A 24,600-nucleotide genomic window follows, 5' to 3' on the forward strand; every position below is an offset into this window, starting at 1 on the left:
TAGCTCAGAATGAATGTAAATAACAATTGTTTCTGTTTTCGCCAGAAACTCTGAGCGTTTTCCCCTCCCAGATCAATTTTTTTTTATTAGATAGAGGCCATTCTTTGCCTCATTTCTTATTAAACCTTAATCACTGAATTAACATTGCCTCAGTCAAGCTGAGACCTTAGCCTGAAAAGGCCAAGGTCTCCCACTGCATCTGGGGGCCATCTCCAGTCATCCGGATCGATATATGGCCACTGGACCCAGATGGCTCGGGAGGAGAAAGTAAGGCTGGTGACTTTGCACATCTCTCCCTCACTTAAATCCAATTCACTTGCATATCATGGCATCACCTCTATAACTTCATGATCTTCTTCGAGAACAAAGGACAATCAACAATAACACTTTGTTCCTCAAGTTCCTAGGGTCTCAGGCTGTGTTCTTGAGCTTGGGAGAGTAGGGGTCCAAGGCCAAAGTCACCCAGCCTTTGCCTGGAGACTAGATGAAATAGGTGACTGTAGTTAGGAAAGGAAAACACCAAGGACATTTGAAGGAGGCAGCTGGGGTTGGCTATTCCCACTGTCCTTTGTCCTAAAATCAGGGCACACCCAGGCTGACTCTGGGGAGTGGGAGATGCGTGGAAATGAACCCTAAGCAAATCCCTTTCCCTTTTGGGGCCTCAGTTTCCTCAACAGTAAATGCAGAAAGTTGGCTGGCTCCTCAGGGTCTGTTCGCTTCTTTAGCTTGCCTGAAACCCCTTAAGACACACTGGGTCCTGAAGAACACAGAACACAGGAGGCCCAGAGGCTGTGAGTTTGCTTCTGCTCCCCAGGGAAGAGACTTCATGGTCTGAGAGGCTGCCCTAGACTGGTCTGCTTGGCAAAGCACCAGACAGGCAGCCCTACCTCCCTCTGAACCCCAGCAGAACTAAGAGCAATGATGGGGGAAAGGTGGCAGGAAGTGGGAGGGGATGGCAGAGAAGCCAATTAAGCCCAGTGAGCAGTGAGATGCCGGTCCCTGGAGTTAAGCAGAAGATGGATGTTACCAAGGGCTTCTGTTCAGGCATTGGTTAGACAGGCAGGCTTCTCTGAGGCATGACCTACCCTCTCTTCCAGCTCAGCAATTCTGGGACAGCAGGATCTCAGGCAAGACTGGATAGATGGCAGGGGAGTAGGAGAAAGGAGGAAGGAGGAAAGGAGAGTGGAAGCCGACAGGTCTGCTAATGTACTGTAGCCCCATCACCTAGCGACAATGGACACAACACCTAGGCTGGGTTGGGCCAGTGCTCTCATTTCCACGGCTAATGTTGACCAGCTAGCAGGGACCGACCTGGCATGACACAGAAGCAGGTGACTCAGTGCCCCTGGGGAGTTTCAGGGAGCTTTGGGAGTTGGGGGTGGGAAAACCTAGCTCAGCCTCTCTAGGAAGGGTTAGAAAATGAGGGTAGCCTTGGGGTAGGGAGGAGCTCCGGGGGCCCTGAGATTCCTCTTGGGGGGGTACAGAGAAAGAACTGGGGGTAAAGGGCACAGGTGTGCTGGAGATGAGGGGGGAGGAGCTCTGGGGCCCCAAATCCACCTAAGTGGGCTTAGTCCAGGACAGGAGCCCTAACACAAGAGTCAAGTGGGACCCCCCCAGACCATCAATTCGTCTCCTGGTGGGCTCGTTCCTTCATCTGTAGAGTTGAGGGGGTTGGAACGGATGCTCTTTCAGGTTCCTGCCTGCTCCAAATCTATGATTCTAGGTCCAACTCCATTTCGCAGATCAGAAAATAAGTAACATTTCTAAGGTTTGTAAAGAGTTTTACAATATTATCTTTTGACCCCTCACAACAAGCCTGGGAGGTAGACGCTATTATTGTTCCCGTTTTACAGGAGAAACTGAGGCACCGAGAGGGGATTCACGCAGGGTCACACAGGTAGGACCTGCCCACGGTCACAGTGACTCGGGTGGAAGGGGGATCCGGCGGGACTTCCAATCCGGGCCCCGACCCTTACCCCCTCCCCCACCCCAGGCACACCATCGTCCTGCAAGGCCACATCCGCACTAGCCCCAGACTCAGAGAAGAGGCGGGGCCGGGGGCCACCGTGCACGACTCCGGGTCTCGTCGGCAGCCGCCGCTCGCCCTGGCCGGGAAAACACTCGCCGAGGCGGCCAGGCCCGAGGAGGAGGAGGAGGAGGCGGCGGACCCGGCGCGCCTGCGCGGTAGCGGAGACGAACGAGGGACGGTGCGCCTGCGTAATGTGGCGGAGCCGCCTCGCGGAGCCATTGTGTCGGGATCCCGCCGGGGCTCCCTGCTCGGGACTGTTCTGACCCCATCGCGCCGCCCTTCGCTGGCTGCCGCCCTCGGGCCCGGACCTCGGCGTTCCTCGTTGGGCCTAGCACTTTCCTCGCTCCCGGGACACCGTCCTCGGCGGGCCCCTGCGCCGACCTCGGGGGCGTGGTTGGGCCCCGGCCCTGCCCCCGGCGCGCGCTGGGAGGCCGGGCACGCGCAGCGCGCCTTGGAGGCAGTGCTGAGCAGGGCGCTGGAAGGAGCGCGCTACTCGGCGGGCGGGGCCGGGGCGCTGGCGCGCAGCCTCTGCGAGCTGGTGCGCATGCGCGTCCGTGAGCTGTTACCGCCGCGTTACAAGCTGGTGTGTACCGTGGTGGTCGGGCAGCGCTCGGGGCAGGGCATACGCGTGGCGAGCCGAGCGCTCTGGGACGCCGCCAGCGATGGGCACGCGTCCGCGTCTGTGTGCGCAGGCGCGCTCTTCGCCGTGGCAGTGGTGCACGGCGTCTACTGTGAGTGACTGGCGCAGGGCGAGCCCAATAAATAAACCGAGCTTAGAATAAATAAAAATAATTATTGTCATAAATAACGCCTGTGGGGAGGGGGAGGGGGCAGCCCTCCAGGGGCAGCAACACCCCCCTCGGGACAAAGGCCCGGAGGCTGGACCCTGGCGATTGAGGGGCCCAGCTCTTTAAGGTCTCTCTCTTAGTGGGGAGACCACCCCTCAAAACCTCAGGGCTGGGCCCTGAGTCGGGGCAGCACTTCCCCCCAGACCCGCTTCCCTCCCAAGCCAGCTGGGACAGGTTCTGGAGATAGCCCTGGGGGGGCTCTGGTCCGTGATCAAGGCCCCCCCCTTCCCCCGCTAGCCTTCGAGTGTCCGCAGGAGGGCGGCCAGGCAGGCCCCCTAGGCCCCGCTGCGCTGTCGAAGCAGGCGCAGGACGTAGCTGAGCCGCAGCCGGAGGTCCGGTGTGCAGCCGAGCCTCTGCAGGTGAGGGGCTTGGTAAGTGCGGGCCTGGCGGTCCCGGGTCACAAAGGTGATGAGCAGGGGCTCCCAGCCGCTCAGGACCAGCTTGATGTGGTCCAGGTAGAAATTCACCTGTGTGGTCAGGGTGGGTGAGGGCCTCTCCTGGCAATGCAGCCCCTCCCTCCTCTGCCCTCAGCCCTGCCTGGCTCACCTGCACTGTGCCATCGCTTAACAGGAGAAGCAGGGCCTGGTCAGTCTTGACCCACTGCAGGAGCAGGGCTGTAGGGCCCTCAGCCTCATCCATGCTGGGCAGGTCACCACCCTAGGGCAGACAGATACGTGGTTAGGTCAGGCCTCTTCTGGGGTGGCTGATTTGGCTCAACCTTTCATTTCTCAAATGAAATCTCTAGGTCCCAGGCAGCAGAAGGGAATTGCCCAAAGACACCCAGGTGCGTGAACTTCACACCTCACCCTGTACCCTGACCCACCTTCATAAGGTTCTGGTCCATGTAGGAGGCAAAGTATCGAAGGACCCCAAGTTGGCCCTGCAGCTGCTGAGGGACGGCCTCCACAGGGAAGGAGAAGTGTTTGGTGTTGGTTGGGTTGTAATGCACTGTCCTGGGGAAAAGTAGGGGTCAGGCTGCTGCTGTCAGAGCTGAGAGGACCTCAGAGAACAGTGTAGGCAGAGCTGCTTTTTACATATGGGGAAACCGATAGCCTTCCCCGAATCCTCCAGTAGGAAGGAGCCAGAATGGGGTCTGAACCCAGGGATTTTTCCCCAGTAGAAGGGAGTACTCACTTCCTGCTGGAGGACAGGGCCATGTGTGTGCCATCATTGAAGAGGACGGCCACCCGCCGGCTGGACAGCTGGTAGCCGAAGCCGTACTTGTTGGAGTAGTCCACCCACTTGCTGACCCACAGCAGGTGCTCTGATGAGGCCAGGGGTGCTGGGTTTTGCTTGGCTGGGGAGGGGGAAGGATTAACAGAAAGGGTCAGGGGACTGCCCTGACTCCACAGGCTTCCAGAGATGGCCCGCCCTCTGCCCTTCCTCTTTCCCTGAGCAGACACCTCCAGCCCCAGATCTTGCCCACCCTCACCAGGTACCTGGGGGCATGAAGGCCAGGCAGTTGCGGAGGGCACATAGGGCAGACTCCATGACTGTGGCTGCCGTCAGACACTCCTCAGACCCTGGCAATGTGTGTGGGGGGGAAATGAGGGCTCAGAACAGTTTCTCAGGCTGCCCTAAACCAGGGCACCCCTGGGAACTTCCCCTCTTCCCCCAGCTCACCCTCACAGCTGCTGCCCATGGCTGCCAAGGACCTGGGGGAGCCCTCCTCAGGGGCAGATTCTGCTAGGCTGGGGGCGCCATCAGTCTCCTCCTGGGGAGAGAGGGAGAAAGTAATATGGGGGCAGGGCAGGTGAAGAGGAGAGACAGCCCTCCCCAGCCACTCCCTGTTATTGACCTCTGGGGTCCCTGACTATGATGGTCACGCCCACAGCCAGGGCCTAATGAGGCAAAGGCAATTAGGCTAGGAGGAAGCTGGACGCTGCCAGGCCCCTTTCATCCCAGGGTGCTTCACCCAGCAGCAGAGGGGTGAGTCAGGCTGGGTCACCAAGGTCAGGAGGGCCAAAGGCACCTGCCCCCACACCCCTGACTCCCCTCCTCACCTGGGCAAGCCTTGGCTCCTTGAAGCTACTCTGAGGGCAGATGGAGGTAAGCACAAGGTCACTGACGAGGCGGGAGAGATTGTCCTGCTCCTGGAGGGCAGTCTTACCTGGGCACGAGAGGCACCAGAGCATTGTTGCTCTGCTCTGCCCAGGGCTCCCCACTGCTCTCCCCCTCTCCTCTCTCCTCCCCTAACCCTCCATGGCTCTCCAGCTCCCTGCTGCCCATCACATCCGACTTACTCTTGTTCTTCTTGCGGCCAAAGAGGCTCTTGGTCACTTTAGTAAAGAGGCTTTGGGCAGGGCTGGGGGGGGTCAGGTCAGGGACTGTGGTGCAGCTGCTGGGGGGCAGTTGAGCCGGGGTATAGCCCTGAGAAAAGAGGAACAGAAGCCGTAGCATCAGATGGGGCCCTGGCACCAAAAGGCTCCAGAGACAGACTGGGCAATGTCACCTGGGCTGGGTACAGACCTTGGTGAAGAATTCATGCTGAAGGATCTCCTCCAGTGAGGGCCGGTCTTGGGGCATGGGGCGAAGGATGGCGGCAAGGAGGTGTCGGGCAGACACAGAGAGGTAGGTGGGCAACTTGTACTGAACCTGCTTGATGCAACGGTACGTCTCCTTCAGGTCAGCCGTCTCAAAGGGGGGGTTCCCACACAGCAGTGTATACCTGGAGGGGGGGCAGCCAGGGGCCATGAGCTCAGTAGGCTCTCATCTTGAGCCTTATTCCAACCCCAGGAAGACCTGGCTTCCCAAAAGTGCCTGAGCCCTATGCCCTCCTTCTCTCCCCAGCCCAAGCCCCCTTGGGGGGTACACTTACATGACACAGCCCAATGACCACACGTCAGACTCGGGGCCATGACCCTGGCGCAGCAGCACCTCAGGAGCCAGATAATTGGGGGTCCCACATATGGTCCTGAGGGCACAGAGGGGAGGGCTCAGAAACAGCTAGGGCCACGTGGGGCCTTTGGTCTCCTAAGTTAGAACTGCCTGCCAGAGCCTTATCCTTCCAGCTGGCCCTTCCCCCACAAGCCCAGCAGGCCTTGCTCTGTGCTTTGGGGGTGGGGTGGGGGGAAATGTTTGAAAGGATACAACTGCCTGTCCCCCCCCGCCCCCCCCCCCCCCCCCCGCCCGGCCCATTCCTAGCTGGGAACAAAGACCCAGACTGTCTCCAGGTCCCAGATAACACCCCCTTGTCCCAGGGACAATAGAGGGCCATTAGAGACAGAAGGCCACACTCCCAGCTGGTCCCCCAGGCCCCTCTGGCTAAGAAGGGGCTTCCCCAAGACCCCTGCCACCTACTTCTTCCTCCGATCCTGAGGTTCCAGCCGAGAAGCCAGTCCAAAGTCCCCAAGCTTCAGTTCCATGTTCTCCGTGATGAAAAAGTTTCCTAAAGGCCGAGAGTCAGCAGGGGGGTTAGGGATGGGGCACAGGCTGCCTGACCCATGGTTGGTTCTCCCTCTCCTGCCCCTCGCTTTGGTTTTTACACCCTCAGGTACCCGTGAAGGGGAAGTAAGACACAACTCCCTCCTGGAAGTGGCCCTGAACATTCTCTGGGCCTAGCCCAGCCCCAGCTGAGCTGGGGTCCCTCTCCTGAGACTCACCCAGCTTGAGGTCTCTGTGGAGGACCCCTCGTTGGTGCAGGTAACGCAAGCCAGCAATAACCTGTCGAAGGTAGTACCGGACCTCGGGCTCCAGAAGTGTGTGCCTGGCCTTCCAGATGTGTGCCAGTGACTAGTGGGGGAGAAAACTGTCAGGAACCTTAACCAGGGAATTAGGGAAGGTAGGGGGCCATAGTAGAGAGCCTCATACCCTTGTTCCGCCTTGGGGCTTCATTTCCCTCTCTGTGAAACAAAGGAGCTCCTTCCCATTCTGGCCACTTTGTGGCTCTGGGATGAAAAGGGAACTTGCCTTCCTTTTCTTTCTTTAGGGAGGTTGGGAGGAAAGTTTGGGATGGGAGTTTTTCAGGAGGCCAGCAGGCTAGAAAAACAGCCCATTGGTCTGATCAGGTCCCCCTGACTCCCATTATCCAAGGGAGAGTCCTCACACGGCTCTCAGGATGCTGGAACAGCAGAGCTAAAAGGGCCCTTTGAGCCTAGCTGCCCCAACTCCGATAGGAGAAGACTGTGACCCAGAAAGTGGCCTGGCCTCGGCCACGACCCTGAGTTTCAAAGTCAGGACTCAGGCCCTGTTTAAACTGACAGCCCAGCCCCTCTGGATAACAACCATCACCCCCACACCCCTACTAGCCCCTCCATGGATGGTTGGAGGAAAGAGCACCCTTAATTATCCTCTGCTTTGTCCTCTGAAACTTAAACCCTCTGCTGGGCCCCCAACCTTTCGACTGCAGTACTCCAGAAATATGTAGATGTTGCCTTCATCCTCAAAGTGGTGCGAAAAGCGAACGATGTGACGGTGGTGGAGGCTTCGATGCAGAGCGATTTCCTGAAGGATCTAGGAGGGGAGAGAGGGGCTACTCTGGCCACGGGCTCCTCCTCCTCAACCTCCACCCCTCCCCTTCTCCAGGACCAGTCCCAGACCAACTAGAAACTACATTCGTCCCACCTGACTTACCTTCTCTCTCTGGTGTGGTTTGGCCACCCGGCTCTGGGGAATGACCTTGACCGCGTAGGTATGGCCACTGCTGGTGTCCGTGGCTTCATAGCATCTTGCGAAGCCCCCCTGGATCGGGAATGGGGAGGCTGTCAGGGAGCTGGGGTCCTCACTTAGCCGGCCCCGCCTCCCTATTGCTGACTCAGTCTCCCCTCCCTGACGGCAAAGAGCCTACTTTTACAGCCCGAGATCCTCCCCACGGTCCCAGGGCTCAGATCCGTGGTCTCGCCCCTTCCCCTTACCCCTACTCTACCTTGCCCAGGAGGCGGCCCCGGTGGTAAGTGCGGCCACTCTGCGGGTCCCTGATAAGGCGGGTGGGGTCCAGCAGCGAATCGGCTCCCAGGCGGCCGCGCTCGGGCTCCCGGGTCCCGGCCCTGGAGTCACTATCTCGGCCGGGGACCCAAGCGCGGGGCTCCAGGCTGGCCAAGGACTGCGGGCAGACGAAGGCGGCCGGCTCCATGGCCGAGGCTCCGCGATCCTGGAGGGCCTGAGCCTGGCCCCGGGGTCCGCGCACGCGACTCCGGCCTCCTGCCAGCCCTCCCGCCTCCCCTGGCAGCTACGCTCAGCTCTCAGCTAGAACCCCGGGGAGCCCGAGCGTTTTTATCAATGAACCCCGGCCCCCGCCTCTCAGGAGCCGCTGAGCGTCATCGGGCCCCGCCCACCGGGGGGAAACGTAATAGGGAGCCCCGCCCCCCGAGGAAGGAATGACATTGGCGAAATGCGGAAGGGGGCGCGGCTATCCTCGGCGGTTCATGCTGGGCCTATCCGCCCGCAGCAGTCCGACTTTGCTCCGCCCCGTGCACTTGGGGTCTGCTTGGCAGACCCCGAGTCCAACCCCAGTAGCTGGCATCCTCGGGAGCTCGGGGAGCGACCTGAAGGGGAGCAATGCAGATCCTTGTTTCTCCAAGGAAGGCGTGATCTCATATCACATGCTGTGATTCCTCGAGACCTGAGCCCACGCGCCTCCAGAGCTGGGATCCAGTCGTGTGATCGGAGTACCCTCTAGCGAGCAAAGGGGGCACTGCAGCCGCTGGAGCAGCCGCTCAGGCGCACGGAGTCCCTCTAAGGCCGACCTGGGCTGGCGGCTGGAGCGTCTAGCACCATCTGGTGGCCAACGCGCGAACGTGGCTTGCCGTAGCCAGGAAAGCAAATGATACGTAGTTTCTGTGACAGCCCAACCTGCTTCACCCTCCCAGAAAGTGGGTGAGCCCGGGCCAGGGCCGGGGTGCGGATCCGCTCCAGCTCAGGCAGCATCTACTCAGGGCGTTCTCACCCCAAACAGCCCGCGTTCATGCGCAGAAACGGTGGTTCCTCTGGGAGGAGTTTATCTACGTTGTGTATATGTATATGTATATGTAAATATATTAGAATATATATTTATAAAGTTATACACACATGTATTATATATACATCGTGTATATCCGTATCTATATTATTTGTCAAGTGTTCATCTCGAAACGTTCATTCACTGGAATTGCACCTTGCTATTTAGTATATAAAGATATTTCTAAATGTTGTCCCTAATAGAGTGTAAGCTCTTTGAAAGAAGGGACTGTTTCATGATGTCTGGCTTAGAGTAGACACTCAAATGCTTGGGTTTCTTGGTTCGTTTTAAACGTAACACGGTTCTAGTGTAGACCATACTCATCCATTAGCTCTACACCATACCTTGTTTATTAAGCATTTAGTACATAGTATCAATATTTATTAGTGCCAAATGTTTGCCTAACAAACTAGAGCATCCTCTTTCCCCCATAACTAGTTGTTCATCTCTCTAGATCCATCGAAATGTGTAATCTCCTAAACTTGAAAAAATAGCAAACTAACTTGCTATACAGTTTGGTAACAACTTAGCTAACAATAAAACATAACCTACATAACCTACAATGTTTTAGCAGTGAGAAAAATCAGAGCCAGAGTCACCTTTGACTGTCACTTTTACCCTTGACTTCTTACCTCTGAAACACAGCCCTACCATTGAACTGTGAGATTACAGCTAGTCTATTACAATTCTTATTTATTAGAAATATATAAGTTAAATTCAGTTCTCTTGGGGCATGAGTTCTTTCGGTCCTCTCCCAGTCTCTTTCAAGCAATAGCAGGGTACTTTCCAAAACAATGTAGAGGGACAGCTAGGTGGCACAGTGGATGGAGCATCAGTCCTGGAGTCAGGAGGACTTGAGTTCAAATTCAGCCTCAGACACTTGACACTTAGTAGCTGTGTGACCCTAGGCAAGTCACTTAACCCTGATAAAAAACAATATAGGAAGCCTTTCCTAATCCCTCTTCTGGTGCCTTCCTTCCTGTAGGGGATAATCTCCAACTTGTCCAGTATATGTTTTGCTTGTACGTTGTCTACCCCATTAGACTGTGGGATCCTTGAGAGCAAGTACTGTTTTTTACCTTTCTTCTATCCCTGGCATTTAGCACAGTGCCTGGCAACACAGTAGGCACTTCATAAATGCTTATTGAGGGACTAGAAGTGCCCTGCTTGCAGAATGAGCTGTCTAGGCTAACAAAGGTCTCTTCCAAGGTTTCTGTCTTACTCTTGGTGAGTTCTGTCAGCTCTCATGGGTTAAATTATCATCTCTTTGCATATTATTTCCAGCCCTAGACTCTCTCCTGAGCTGTAGTCCCGCATCACTAATAACTATCTAATGACTGGATGTTCCACTGGCATTTCAACATTTCTAAAACTGAACTCATTCGTTCCTCAAAAAAAAAAAATCCCTTTTTCCTAACTTCTCTTTTTATGTGAAGAATACCAGCATCTTCCCAGTCACCAAGGCTCTCAATCTAGGTATCACCTTTGACTCCTCAACTCTTTCTCATCTTCTTCCCACCCAATCACTTGTCAAGGCCTGCTTATTTTACCTTTGTAATGACTCTCCTATGCACCACCATCTCTCCTCTGACACGGCTACCACCTTGGTGCGGCCCTCATCACCTCTCACCTGGACCTTCATCACCTCTCACCTGGATGATTGCAGTAGGCGGCTGCTTGATCTCCCTGCCTTTAATCTCTACTCATTCACTTTATTTTATTCAACCTCCATACAGATAACAACCCGGTGTCCTACTCAATAAACTCCATTGGTTCTTTTTTTTGTTTTGTTTTTTCAGTCAAAGACAAGGTTTATTAGAACATCCGCCATATTGGACAGACTCTTAAGGAGTCTAAACATTAGTGAGCTATTGGCTAGATTTTGAGAATCTAAGTACCTTAATGGAGACAAGATGGACCTTATATACAGAAATACTATGGGAGGGATCCAGGAGTGGCCAACTAGTCTTGAGGGGTGGGGTGGGGGGCACTGTCAGGTAATAGTACGTCCATTGGTTCTTTATTACCTCAGACATAAAATAGAAAATCCTATGTTTTTGACACTTAAAGTTGTTTACAACTTAGTCCCTCCCTCTATTTCCAGGCTTCTTACACATTACTTGCCTTCACACACTCTATGATCCAGCTACTTGCTGTCCAGTGCATGTAACACCCCATCTCCTGTCACCATGCCTTTGTACTGGCTGTGTCCCATAGCTGAAATGCTGTCCCTCCTCATCTCTTCTTCATATCTTTGGCTTCTTTCAAGAGTTACCTCAAATCTTACCTTCTGCCAGCCTTTCCCAGTCCTTCCCCACTGCTAGTGCCTTTTTCCCCTCTAAGAAGACCCTCCAACTACTCTGTATCTCTATTTATTACTACCTAGTTATTTTCATGTTTGTCTCTCCCCCATAGAAAGTGAGCTCTTTGTTGGCAATGGGTTGTTTTTTTTTTTTCCTTTTTGTATCTCTGGTACTAAACATAGTGCCTGCTGCTAGGCCATCGCCAGTCATCTGGACCTATGTCTTATGACTGGAGGAGACAGTGATGCTGATGACTTTGTGCAGCTCTGCCTCACTTAAATCCAATTCATTCATCAGTCAAGACATCACCCTCATGCTGTCATTGGTTCTCTTCAAGAATGAAGGACAAACAACAATCTGTGAATAGTAGTAGCTTCCTCTTGGGGACCCAACCGCCAGACAGTTTGAGTTGGGCAATGCTGCTATTTCTTCTTCTTCTTCTTCTTCTTCTTCTTCTTCTTCTTCTTCTTCTTCTCCTTCTCCTCCTCCTTCTCCTCCCTCCCTCCTCCTACTTCTCTTTCTCCTTCTCCTTCTGCCCTTCTGTCCCTGTGGGAGTCATACCCTTGCATGTGGGTGATCTTTCCAAAGGAATATAATTTTTTATTGCTTATACTTCACAAGGTATTTTGGGGTTTGGGGGCTAGATTTCCCCCCTTCCCCTATGTATTTATTTTATCTTTTTTTTCCCCCAGAAAGCTAGAACAGTTAACTCTCTATCTCATGTAGTTTTTATTAACACTTTCTTGAAATATAGCTCTGAAAAAACAGGCTTTGAAAAAGCCCATTGTGATTCCAATGGAGCTACCTGACTATGCCTTTAAACCCAAATCATTCTGGCTTTCATTGATTGGCTGATAATAGGTCCCAGCCCAAGACTGTCTTGCTCATTGTTTGGTTTTGATGGCTCAAGTGAGTGTAAAAAGCAATTTTTTTAGCACCAGCCCTGGAGCCAGAAGGACCTGAGTTCAAATCCAGCCTCAAAGACTTGACACTTAACTAGCTGTGTGACCCTGGGCAATTCACTTAACCCCACTGCCTAGCCAAAACAAAAAATGGTTTGAATAAATAACCATTTTGAAGAGCATTTTTTTTTCTATTTTGGCCAGAAACCCTGAGGTTCTTTCCCTCCAAGGTGGATTCTTTTGTGAAGGCAAACTAGACCATCTCAACATCTAGACCATCTAGACAGTCTCAATTCTTACCTAGCCCTTAATCACTGAATGGATGTTACCTCAGATAAACTGAGACCTGGGAAAGACCTTAGCTTAAAAAGACCAAGGTGTCCCACTGTATCTGGGACCATCTCCAGTCATCTTCTCCTATGTCTTGCCACTAGACTTAGATGACTCTGGAGGAGAGAGTGAGGCTGATGACCTTCCACAGCTCTGCCTCACTGAAATCCAATTCACTTGAAAGTCAAGACATCATCCTCCTGATGTCACTGGTCCTCTTTGAGAACAAAGGACGAATAAAGGAACCAGTAGTGCCTGGTACATGGTAAATGCTTAACATGTGCCTATTGTCTGACTAGATGCTATGAATATATTGGTGCCTATGAATCCTTGCCTTTTGTCATTGATCTCATTGGGGCAATGGATCAAAGGATAGAAGTTTGAGTCACTTTATTCACATCATTCCAGACTGATTTCCATAATTGCTAGACCATTTCACAGCTCCACCAACAATGCTGTAGTGTGCCCATCTTTCCATACTCTTCCCATCTTTTGTTATCTTTGTCACTTTGCAGAGTATGAGGTGAAATTTCAGAGCTGTTTTAATGTCCATTTTTCTTCTAGAGCAATCTTTCATGTAGTTGTTAATGATTATTTCTTTCCTTCCTTTCTTCCCTCTTTCTTTGTTTTGCTTTCTTTGTCTCTTTCCTTCCTTCTCTCTTTCTTCTTTCTTTGTCTCTGTCTCTTTCTTTCTTCTTTCTCTCTCTCTCTTTCTTTCTTTCTTTCTTTCTTTCTTTCTTTCTTTCTTTCTTTCTTTCTTTCTTTCTTTCTTTCTTTCTTTCTTTCTTTCTTTCTCTTTATCTCACTTAGGCAAGAAGTTCAACAGCTACTCATGGGCTGGCTCCCACTCTGATCAACATAGGAGTTTGATCTGGGGCTGGTTCATCCCTCCTGGTGACCTCCTGTTCCTGAGGTCCAACGCATTAATACAGAGCTCAGTGGGGACTTTCCATCAGTTTATCCCACTACAGCTCAGAACTCTCAAGGTCAAGAGGTCCACCAGCCTCAGCCTCCCTGGTAGTTGGGGTTATAGACATTTAGCATCAGGTCTGGCTAATTATTCTTTTGAGAATGGTGCCTTCATCTCCTTTGGTTGTTTATTTATTAAGGAATATAAATACTTCCTGAATGATTCAGCTGTTTCATTCCAGTCCAACCTTCTAATAATTCTTTTTCCTTCTTCTATCCTTGTGGGATTTCCCTCTCTCATAACCTATCCACTGTATTTCATAGGCTTATAAATGCATTGTTCTTGTCAAGCCAATCATTCCTAATGTGTTAAGCTCTTTGATAAGTTGCTGCTCATTTGCATGTGGTCCTGATTTATTGGATATGGTTTGCCTATTCATATGCTAATTACTAGGGTGTGTTGTACAGTGAATGTCATCTGCAGGGCTCTGTGTATGTTGCTTTATGGTACTAATTTGCATATCTGTTTTTACAGTTTGCTACATATTAACTACATTTGACTATTGTTTTATTATTTTATTACTGTGTAGTACTGCACACTTGGTCCTTGATTTAGCTTTATGGTTTACTCAATACACTTTCAACTGATACTTGAACAAAATGAAGTATGAAATGATGGCAGAGTTTTGTGATATAATAAAGACATACATATTTCTTGATCCTAGGAATATACCCTCCATGTAAAAATAAGGAAATTTCCTGATTCTCTTTCTACCTGTCTGCCCACTCCTCCTCAGTTTACTTGGCAGATTCTTCCTCTAGGTAATGCCCACCAACTACGAGTGTCCTCAAGGGTACCACTATCCTCTCTGTCACCCAGACTTGGAAACTTGTTTCATTCTTTCCTGACTCTTCGCTCTTACTCACCTTGCACTTGCATTCTGTTGCTGCCTTATTGTTCCTACCCTAACAACATCTCTTCTGTACCTTCCCTGATCTTCACTCACATAGCTTCCACCCCACTGAAAGACCTTCTTTTTTTTTTAGTTTTGTGAGGCAGTCGGGGTTAAGTGACTTGCCCAAGGTCACACAGCTAGTATCATGTGTCTAAGACCAGATTTGAACTCAGGTCCTCCTGACTCCAGGGCCAGTGCTGTATCCACTGCGCCACCTAGCTGCCCCCGAAAGACCTTCTAAAAGACCTTCCTGCCTTAAGTCCCTCTCCACTACAGACCACCCCCTATTCAGTGGCCAAAGTAGTCTTCCTAAAATGTGGTCTAACCTTACTCAGTAAACTCAAATAGCTCCCAGTTGCCTCCAGTATCAAACACAAAATCCACTGCTTGGTGTTTAAAGCCCTTCATGGCCTCAGCCCATTCCTTTCTTTCCAGTTTTCTTCCATTGAGCTCCCCTCCATCTTCTTTGCAATCCAGTGTGGAGTAGAATGATCAGAAGATCATTTGCCTGTTGCTCCCTTGAAACCCTCCATCTCCTGCCTCAATGCCTTTTCTCTGGCTGTGCCCCCTGCCTGGAATGCGTTCCTTCCTCATCTTTGCCTCCTGGCTTCCTTGGATTCCTCCAAGACTCCTCAAGATGACTTTCCCAGTCTCCCCTCCCTGGTTTTCTTCCCACCCCCGCCGCTACTACCTCTAAAATGACCTTTTATTTATGCTGCTGTATGTAACATGGGGGGCTCCAGTCCCATTCTCCCGGGAGCAGGCCTGTCGCATCTCACCTCAGGGGTTGGTGCTGATGGCAGAGCCCCATTTGGCTGGCTGCTCCCCTAATCTGGAGAGCCAGGGACTAGCATCACTGGTTCTATTTAACCTCTTAACACTGGGTAGCTTTTACAAAGGGACATTGACTTCACTGATAGTGCAAGAAAAAAAAGTAGGAGCATTACCTCCACTCTGATCCCTTGGGAGTATCCTCTCCCCATACCACTTTGGTTTCTAGGGGATTAGCCTTGAACTTAGCCCAGTTCCCATATAGCGTCGGTCCCACTAAGTTCATGTCCAGCTGCCTCTCAGCCCCCCCTGGCCTGAGTGACCAAACGCCACTCTTTGCTCCTCAGGACACTGATACTTCTCTGGCTGCAAACCCAGACTCTGGAAAGATGGGACGACAAGAAGTCCCCTGGACCTTATGAACTCACAAGGTCATAGGCTTAACTCACTTTACTGGTCACCTAGATCCTTCTTAGAGTGAGGTCCAGGATAATGCCGAGCTTATAAACCTTAGGCACTGGAAAGATGGCGGTGCCTTTGACCAGGAAAGTTTGGAAGAGGAGAAGGTTTAAGGGGAAAATACCTTTTAAAAAAGCAATCATTTAAGTCAAAAGTAAGGACAAAAGTAGTCAGTGAAGACTTCTCAGGACAACAAGGAGATACTTTCTATTTTAGTAATTCAAACATATTTCAGGTCCTATTCTTTCACCTATATAGAATGTGGAGGCAGCTGGGCAGGCTAGCTGCTCAGGAGGGTTGAGGTGAGGGTGGGGAAGGGAGGAACTAGTCAGGTTTGATAAACATACAGATTATGATCTGATGGAATCATTCATAGTACCACCTTGTGGCCACAGTGTATATTACACTCTTGACTGGTTATTTAATTTTGTTATTTTCTATAGGCTGAATAAAGCAGAGTAATAAGACAGGTGTGGTAGATTCAGTAGCACCACCAAGTGTACCCCTCACATCCATGTCCAGCTTATTTGTAATAATAACTCACATTTCTACTGGTAACCACAAAACTCCATGATATGGGGAAACTTTAGAATGGCTGAGTTCTCTGCAGAGTTATGGTAGGAACTGGAAATGTAGACAGGATGTGTCCACCTGTCCAGGAGACTACCTGCCTCCTTGGTTTGAGGTTCCACCTTTGCCATAACCCTCTTGCAGGGATCTCTAAGTTTAGCCCTCTCCCCAACTGCATGCAGCATGGAGGGGGAGGGAGGGGGTTGCTGCCCAGAAAAGCTTACACCAAGACTTGATTTGCCACAGTCCTGCTCTGGGAGAGATATGTTGGGGGGTGCTGTCCTCAGGAGTTACTCTCTACTGTGGATCTCTAAGGCAACAGGCTGAAAGCAAAGCCCAAGTGATGCTAGTTCTGCAAGAAGGAGGTGTCTGTGTGTGTGTGGGGTGGGGCATTGACTCACCAGGAAGGACATTTATAAGCTGGAGAGACAGTGTGGTGTGATGGATGGAATCCTGGGTTTCAAGTGACACTATCTGGCTTCCAATCCCAGCTCAGTCACCTCTTTTTTTTTTTATTTTGATTTATCAGCAATCACTTCCATAAACTTTTGAGCTTTAAATTTTTCTCCCCCTCCCTCCCCATCTCCCTCCCCAAGACGGCACGCAATCTAATGTAGGCTCTACATATACATTCCTATTAAACATATTTTCACATTAGTCATGTTGTAAGGAAGAATTAGAATCAATAGGAGGAACCACTAGAAAGAGGAAACAAAACACAACAGAAGCAAAAAAAATAGCAAATAGTATGCTTCAGTCTGCATTCAAACTCCATAGTTCTTTCTTTGGATGTGGATAGCATTTTCCATCATGAGGCCTTTGGAGATGTCTTAGATCCTTGTATCACTGAGAAGAGTTAAGTCTATCAATATTAGTCACTGCACAATATGTCAGCCACTTCTTACCACCTGGGTGACTTTGGACCTATCTCTTCCCCTGTCTGGGCCCATTTCTTCATCTTCAAAATGAAGAGATTGGGTTAGATGCCTCCCAGTTCTAAATCTATGATTTTATGAGTATCTAGAGGGAAGTCAGGAGGATTTGGAATAACCAGAAAAGATAGGAAGCATTTATTAAGTGCCTTCTATATGTGCCAGGTAGTGTGCTAAGTGCTTTATAAGTAATATCTCATTAAATCCTTACAACAACCCTGGGAGATAGGTGCTATTATTATCCCTATTTTGCAGATGAGGCAACTGAGACAAACAGAAGTGAAGTGACTTTCTCAGGGTCACACAACTAGTAAGTGTCTCAGGTTGGATTTGAACTCAGATTTTCCTGACTCCACAGAGATGGAAAGAATCATGGAATCTCAGGGTTGAAAGGAACCTCAGAGTTTTTACCTCGCACCCTGCAAACTAATAAAAATAACCAAAAATGGCAATAATCAATATTGGAGGGGTTGTGGTTGAATAGGTCACTAATACATTGTTGGTAGAGCTGTGAAATGGGAAGACCATTTTGGAAAGCAATTTGGACTAAAATGACTAAAATGTCTATACTCTTTGAACCAGAGATTTTATTACTGGGCTTATACCCTACAGAAGCTATAGATAAGAACAAAGCCTCCAATATTTCAAAATAGTTATAGCAGTACTTTTTGTGATAGTTAAGAATTGGAACACAATAACAGCCACGTTGTGTGATGACTTATATTGATAAATTTAACCCTCCTAAGTACTAAAAGGATCTAAGACATCACCAAAGGCCCCGTGATGGAAAATGCTATCCAAAAAGAAGAAAGAACTATGGAGTTTGAATGTAGACTGAAGCATACTATTTGCTATTTTTTTTCTTCTTTGTGTTTTGTTTTTTCTTTCTGGTGGTTCCTCCTGTTGGTTCTAATTCTTACTTACAACATCACTAATATGAAAATATGTTTAATAGGAATGTAAAAAAAAAAGTCCGAGATATCTCTGAAAAAAAAAAAAGAATTGGAAACAAAGTAGATGCCCATCATTGGGGAATGGCTAATCAAATTGTGGTACATAAATATAACGGAATTTTACTGTGCTGTAAGAAGTGATGTGTGTGATAAATGCAAAGAAGCATAGAAAGAGCTATGTGAACTGATGCAGAGTGACGTAAGCAGAACCAAGAAAACAATATACACAGAAATTACCATAATGGAAATGAAAAGAAGAACAACGCACCAAAAAAATCAAAAGTAAGTATAACAAAATGATAAAGATCCAGCCACTGAAGATAAGCGAGGAGATACCCCTACTTACTCCCTCACTGAGGTGGAGTCCACAGGGTTATACATGGCACTTGTTTTGGGACTTTGTCAATATCTTGATCAGTTGTACTGACTTTTATTTTCCTCTCTAAGAAAATACTATTGGTCATATGGAATGGCTATCTGGGAGGGAGAAGGGAAGGAATACTTGGGATAACTATGGTGATGTAAGAAACAGAAAATATCAATAAAAACTTAAAAACAAGGTGGGGGACCTCAGAGACCATCTTGGGGAACAAAGACCCAAATAGGAATCCCCTTTACAGGACACCAAACACAGATACTTTCCGGTCTCTGCTTGAAGGCCTCCTACCACTACCAAAGGCCTACCACCTCTCTGAGTTTTGAACAGCTTTCATGGTTAGGAAGTTTCTCCCCTGATATTAAGCTTACATCTGCCTCTTTCTATTTAACCTCTTTGTTTCTGGTTCTGCCCTCTTGGGTCAAATAGAATAAGCCAGATCTCTTCTCTATGACAGATATGAAGGATGCCATGATGCCCCCCTCTCTTACTTGAGTCTTCTGGTTCTTTTTTTTTTTTTTTTTTGCTTTTTGCTTTTTGGTGAGGCAATCAGGATTAAGCGACTTGCCCAGAGTCACACAGCTAGCGTCAATTGTCCGAGGTCGGATTTGAACTCAGGTCCTCCTGACTCCAAGGCCAGAGCTCTATCCACTGCGCCACCCAGCTGCCCCTATACCTAGTTCTTTTAATAGATCCCTATGTAAGGACTTTTCTGGGTCTATCTCCTCCTCACTTCAGAACTCACAGGTTTTCAGACCGAGTCCCCAGTAATACAAGTATGGGTGTGCTGGAAGTCAGCTGCTACTCAAAAAAGCTGAGTCTAAATTTTCTGTGTGAGGCTTTACGCTTCAGAAATCAGCAAACACTACAAAACAGCTTGGTTGATTGTTTAAGTTGAATGTCTAGATTCAAGAAAATGATGAAACAATGTGAATAATGCAGATTAGACTTTAGAATGTTGCCCTTGAACATTCTCCCCTAGCCCCACAAATCCAGTTGTTAAACATTTACCAAGTGAGGCAGCTAGGTGGCGCAGTGGATAGAGCACAGGCCTTAGAGTCAGGAGGACCTGAGTTCAAATCCGGCCTCAGACCAAACACTTGACACTAGCTGTGTAACCCTGAGCACGTCACTTAACCCCAATTGCCTAAAAATAAAAATTAAAAAAACCCATTTACCAGAACATCCCAGTTTTGCAGGTACTTCAAGGTTCATGAAGTAATCCTCTGGTCTGAAGTCCTAAGACTTCACTCCTGAGCTCCCACCAGTGTGTGTACCTTTACTATTCAGTCAATAGTGGCCAACATGACAAAACGGGAAAATGATAAATATTGGAGATGTGGGAAAATTAGAACACTAATGCATTGTTGGTGGAGTTGTGAAATGACCCAACCATTTTGATGTAATCACAATTATCCATTTTGCGTTTCATAATGTTCTCTATCTCCTGTTTGGTCATAAATTCTTCCCTTCTTCATAGATCTGAAAGGTAAACTATTCCTTGCTCTTCCAGTTTGCTTATAGTATCAGCCTTTATATCTAAATCATGAACCCATTTTGACTTTATTTTGGTATATGGTGTGCGATTTTGGTCTGTGCCTAGTTTCAGCCATACTCTTTTCTAGTTTTCCCAGCAGTTTTTGTCAAATAGTGAGTTCTTATCCCAGAAGTGGGGGTCGTTGGGTTTATCAAATACTAGATTACTATAGTCATTAACTACTATGTCTTGCATACTTAACCTATTCCACTGATCCACCACTCTATTTCTTAGCCAGTACCAAGCAGTTTTGATGATTGCTGCTTTACAATACAATTTAAGATCTGGAAGAGCCAGGCCACCTTCCCCTGCATTTCTTCTCATTAGTTCCCTTGATATTCTGGATCTTTTGTTTTTCCAAATGAATTTTGTTATTTTTTCTAGCTCTATAAAATAATTTTTTGGTAATTTGATTAGTATGGCACTGAATAAGTAAATTAGCTTAAGTAGAATTGTCATTTTTATTATATTATCTCGGCCTACCCATGAGCAACTGATGTTTTTCCAATTATTTAGATCTGACTGATCCAGCCGTTTTGGAGAGCAATTTGGAACTATGCCCAAATAGCTATAAAAATGTGCATACCCTTTGACCTAGCAATAGCACTTCTAGGGCTGTATCCCAGAGAGATCATACAAATGGGAAAAGGACCCACATGTACAAAAATACTTATAGCAGCTCTTTTTGTGGTGGCAAAGAATTGGAAATTGAGGGAATACCCATCAATTGGGGAATGGCTGAACAAGTTGTGGTATATGAATGTAATGGAATACTATTGTGCTATAAGAAATGATGAGCAGGCTGACTTCAGAAAAACCTGGAAAGACTTGTATGGATTGATGCTGAGTGAAATGAGCAGAACCAGGAGAACACAGTACACAGTAACTGCCACATTTCACGATGACTTTGAGAGACTTAGCCCTTTCAGCAATACAAGGATCTAAGACATCTCCAAAATCTCATGATGGAAAATGCTATCCATGTCCAAAGAAAGAACTATGGAGTTAGAATGCAGATCGAAGCATACTATTTGCTCTTTTTTTCTTCTGTTGTGTTTTGTTTCCTGTTTCTTGTGGTTCCTCCTATTGGTTCTAATTCTTCCTTACAACATGACTAATGTGAAAATATGTTTAATAGGAATGTATATGTAAAAGCTATATCACATTGCCTTCAGTCTTGGGGAGAGGAGGGAGGGGAGGAGGGATGGGGAGAAAAATTTTAAACTCAAAAGCTTAAGGAAATGATTGTTGATAAATCAAAATTAAAAAAAATCATGTTGGGATCATATGTGGCCAAAGCAACCAGAGTGTACAATAGTGCAGGGCCCAATGTCCTTTTCCTTTTCCTTCCTGGGTACAGCATCTTTTGTTAAGGGGGTTCTAAGAGTCTGTCCTTTCCAGAACCCAACTCCCAAATGCCGCGGCTGCTTTTTTCTTGAATCCAAAGTTAATTCTGTTCTCTACAGCCATTTTCCCCATAGCCACTGCAAAATTGAAAATTTATTTTAATACTATTTTAAAGACTTAAACTGGCATGGGTTTAATTCTCTCCTACACCTGGAGAAACTCAGGAATCAATTCTGTTGTGAATTGAACCTCTATCCTTGTATACCTTTGTAACCTCACCCACTACCCACTTAACTCAAATTCAAGTTGATTCACTCAAAGCCCTATTGCAGACTATACCCATGTTTGCAGACTAATTCTGTCACTGGAGAAGTAATCCCATAGTCCAGTAAGGAAGTAAGGAGGAGGAACTGAGTTGACTCTTAACCCACTTCCTCATTAAAATATCTACCAACCAGGATTGTCATAATGTAATGTCAGGTCAATCAGAAGAAGACACACTTACTAGTGCTGGAGATTTTGCTCAGTCATTTTTCTAATTGTTATAAAAGACCCCCACTCAGTGTCTTGGTCATTGAGAGAAGTCACCCACTCAATTTATTGGTTAACTAATACCCTGACTGGGCTTGTCTCTCAGTTTACCTTAATTTCCAAACAGAACGCCACTTCCATCTCTCTCTGCTTCCAGCAGAATGCTGTGTTTCGTGTGGGACAAGATGACGTGGCTGATTGGGGAAGAGGAGAGAAATTCCCTCCTCAAACTGTTGCCTTCTGATAGAGACCATCACACTCTATAAAGCTGCTTCCTGCATGAATTACCTTGACTGCTTCCAGAGCTGGCAAGTTTGCACGTGTGTGTGTGTGTGTGTGTGTGAGTGTGTGTGTGTGAACTATGAATCCTATAGATTGCAACTTTAGGGCAGCTAGCGGTGCAATGGATTGAGTGCTGGGCCTAGAGTCAGGAAGACCTGAGTTCAACTCCAGCCTCAAGTCACTTAACTAGCTGCATAACCCTTAGCAAGTCACTTGACCTTCTTTGCCTCAGTTTCCTCGTCTGTAAAATGAGCTGGACAAAGAAAGGGCATATCACTCCAGGATCTTTGCCAAGAAAACCCCAAATGGGGTCAGGAAACGTTGCATTGTCGGGAAGTCCAGCATGCATCTGCAGGAACATGTGTCTGTAATGACTTGTTTACTATATGATACTATATGATTACACGATGCAATATTGTGTCATCAAAATTTCCATGCAGGAAAAAACCCATAAATTTACAATAAATTATTAAATTTAATATGCATCATTTAAAAATTATATATTTTTTGAAATGATGCAAATTTTTAAAATATTAAAGGGTTAAAGAATGTAGATTTCCAGGGGGGCACTGAATAATTTTTTTTTTAAAGGGAGCACAGTAGGCTGAATAAGTTTGGGAACTTCTGTTTTAACCTCTTAAGATCTTTTTAATTCCTAACTGTCATCCAGCATGTTAGTTATTCCTCTCAGCTTGGTTCTGTCTGCAAGTTTGAGAAGTATATCATAAATACCTTTAGCCAAATCTCGGGTGAAGATATTAAATGAAATAGGATTAAACACAGATCCCTAGGGTACTCCACTGGAAACTTCATTCCAAGTAAACATTGGACTTGGAATTAATGAACACTCTTTGGTCGTTGCTCAGTGGAATCTGACCCTTTGTGACCCCACTTGGGGTCTTCTTGGCCAAAAGCCTGCAGTGATTTACCATTTCCTTCTTCAGCTCATTTTACGCATGAGGAAACTGAGGCAAACAGGGTTAAGTGACTTGCCCAGAGTCATACTGCTAGTAAGTATCTGAGGCTAGATTTGAACTCAGGAAGATAACTTTTCCTGACTTCAGACCCGGCACTCTATCCGCTGCACCATCTTGCTGCTGGGTTTGGCCGATCAACCAATGTCAAATCTACTGAAGTGCATTTCTTTCTCTCTTTAGAATCCTTGCTTCTATCCCTAATTCAGTTTCTCACTTTAACCGTAATTTTATTCATTCCTTTCCCTCACCCCAACATCCAATCAGTTTCCATATCTGGTCATTTCTGCCTCCACAAGACCTCTCCTTTCTCCTATCCATTCCCTTCTCCCCACTCACACAGCTGCCATCACCTTAGCTCACGTCAGCATTATTTTTGTCCTTAACTATTCTAACAGCCACCTAATATGGTCTCTCTGCCTCCAACCTCTAATTCATGAAATGTCTTCCACTCAGCTGCCAACGTGATTTTTTCCTAAAGTGTAGGTCTAACCATGGCCTCCAACTGCTCAAAAGCTTCAGATCATTTTGCTTTTTACTCACACTTTGCAATTTGTGTATGGACGGGGCAGATGGCTGGAGAGGCATCTGAAGGTAGAAAGCAGGTCAAATAGATACATAGGAAAGGAGAGATACAGAGAAAGGGGAAGAGAGAGGAAGACTCATCCAACCAATTCAATAACCACTGATTAAGTGCCTACCGAGAGAAATGATTATTAATAACCAGTCGTTTGGGGAGATCTGGAGTTCTCCCCTCTTTCTAAAGTCCTGATTTTAAAAAATTCAGTCTCCTGAAGGACATTGCTGATAATGAGATCAGACTAACTTTTTTGTTCAAGATCTCACCCAGGTGGTGTAGCCATTGTGTTCTTCTCAGGCTCGGATGGGGCATAAATTCTTTGAATAGATTGCTCATGGCTGGGGGTGATCTGGGTCTAGAAATAAGTCTCTCTGTCCAAGGGTGTCACTCTCAGACCCTCATTGAACACCCGTTCTTTGAAGAGTATATGAAGGGTGAGCCAGCCACCATGATTGTCTTTGGTCTAAGAGAGATGGCTAAATGATCATCCTTTTATTAATAATGTGTTGGTCTTAAATAAAATTATAAAATTACCCAGAAACTATGTCTCTCAGAATTTTTTAATCATCACACTATGATGTATTTGGCAGAAACTAGAGAATTGAACCCAATGTCAAAGAGACTTGAATTCATGGCCTGCCTCTGACACATACTGGTGAAGGGACCCTGGCATGTCACTAAACCTATATGCCCTGGACAGCTCTCTGAGACCACAGTTAGCAGAGGCATCCATCTGCTTTGCTAGCCAGAAGTCACACCAGTGAAATCACAGGTCCCATCCATCTTGTGCATCCTCTGCTCTCCCCTTTCATCCTCCTAACCCATTCCATTTGTTTGGATGGAGGTGCTAAGATAATAAATTAAATAATCCCTGCAGTGAAGAAGCTCATATTCTACTTGGAGAGAGGACTATCCAGAGGACAGGGGGTGAGTGCTCAGTCCATGGATACTTTGTCTATGAAAAGATGATATATTGAGAGGAGATGGAGGGATGGAAAGATAGAGACAAGATGGAGAAGAGAGACCAAGACAGAGGTAGAGAAGAGACAGCAGAAGGACAGAGGCAGGGAGAGCGA

General features: G+C 47.8%; 2 protein-coding genes across 4 annotated transcripts; one reads left to right on the forward strand and one right to left on the reverse strand.

The window, feature by feature from the left end:
• Positions 1-323: 323 nt before the first annotated feature.
• TCTEX1D4 (Tctex1 domain containing 4) lies at positions 324-2,787 on the forward strand. 2 transcript variants are annotated; one of them, XR_003566972.1, is made up of 3 exons: positions 324-1,331; positions 1,693-1,768; positions 1,854-1,991. XR_003566972.1 is itself a non-coding variant. In XM_027838240.1 (3 exons), the coding sequence occupies exons 1-3, from the start codon at positions 1,317-1,319 to the stop codon at positions 2,766-2,768; spliced, it is 834 nt and encodes a 277-aa protein (XP_027694041.1). In that variant the 5' UTR covers positions 324-1,316; the 3' UTR covers positions 2,769-2,787. The 2 variants fall into 2 exon arrangements, 1 of the variants encoding a protein (XP_027694041.1); XM_027838240.1 differs by lacking the exon at positions 1,693-1,768 and adding an exon at positions 1,994-2,787 and having other exon boundaries at positions 1,854-1,897.
• Positions 2,788-2,802: 15 nt separating this feature from the next.
• PLK3 (polo like kinase 3) lies at positions 2,803-8,006 on the reverse strand. Of its 2 annotated transcripts, none has more exons than XM_027838239.1 (15): positions 7,742-8,006; positions 7,450-7,557; positions 7,213-7,329; positions 6,480-6,609; positions 6,178-6,265; positions 5,696-5,791; positions 5,347-5,545; positions 5,121-5,247; positions 4,881-4,987; positions 4,501-4,591; positions 4,317-4,400; positions 4,012-4,174; positions 3,701-3,830; positions 3,424-3,534; positions 2,803-3,317 (listed from the first exon to the last, which is right to left on the reverse strand). In XM_027838239.1, exons 1-15 carry the CDS (start codon positions 7,946-7,948, stop codon positions 3,153-3,155), a joined length of 1,923 nt encoding a protein of 640 aa, XP_027694040.1. In that variant the 5' UTR covers positions 7,949-8,006; the 3' UTR covers positions 2,803-3,152. The 2 variants fall into 2 exon arrangements, with proteins under 2 accessions (XP_027694040.1, XP_027694039.1); XM_027838238.1 differs by having other exon boundaries at positions 2,803-3,344; positions 7,742-7,963.
• Between the last annotated feature and the right edge of the window lie 16,594 nt (positions 8,007-24,600).

Source organism: Vombatus ursinus, unplaced genomic scaffold (assembly GCF_900497805.2).
Source record: "Vombatus ursinus unplaced genomic scaffold, bare-nosed wombat genome assembly UNPS02014825.1, whole genome shotgun sequence".
In the NCBI taxonomy this organism is placed as follows: Eukaryota; Metazoa; Chordata; class Mammalia; order Diprotodontia; family Vombatidae; genus Vombatus; species Vombatus ursinus.

What these genes read in the sequence shown, in the direction of transcription:
- TCTEX1D4 (XM_027838240.1), top strand. An exon ending in ATTCACGCAGGGTCACACAG is followed by an intron (nt 1,898 to 1,993) that starts GTAGGACCTGCC and finishes CCCCCACCCCAG; the next exon opens with GCACACCATCGTCCTGCAAG.
- PLK3 (XM_027838238.1), bottom strand. Translation starts at nt 7,948, where the DNA reads ATGGAGCCGGCCGCCTTCGTCTGCCCGCAGTCCTTGGCCAGCCTGGAG. An exon ending in CCACAGAGACCTCAAGCTGG is followed by an intron (nt 6,266 to 6,479) that starts GTGAGTCTCAGG and finishes CTCGGCCTTTAG; the next exon opens with GAAACTTTTTCATCACGGAG. An exon ending in TGGACCAGAACCTTATGAAG is followed by an intron (nt 3,535 to 3,700) that starts GTGGGTCAGGGT and finishes TGTCTGCCCTAG; the next exon opens with GGTGGTGACCTGCCCAGCAT.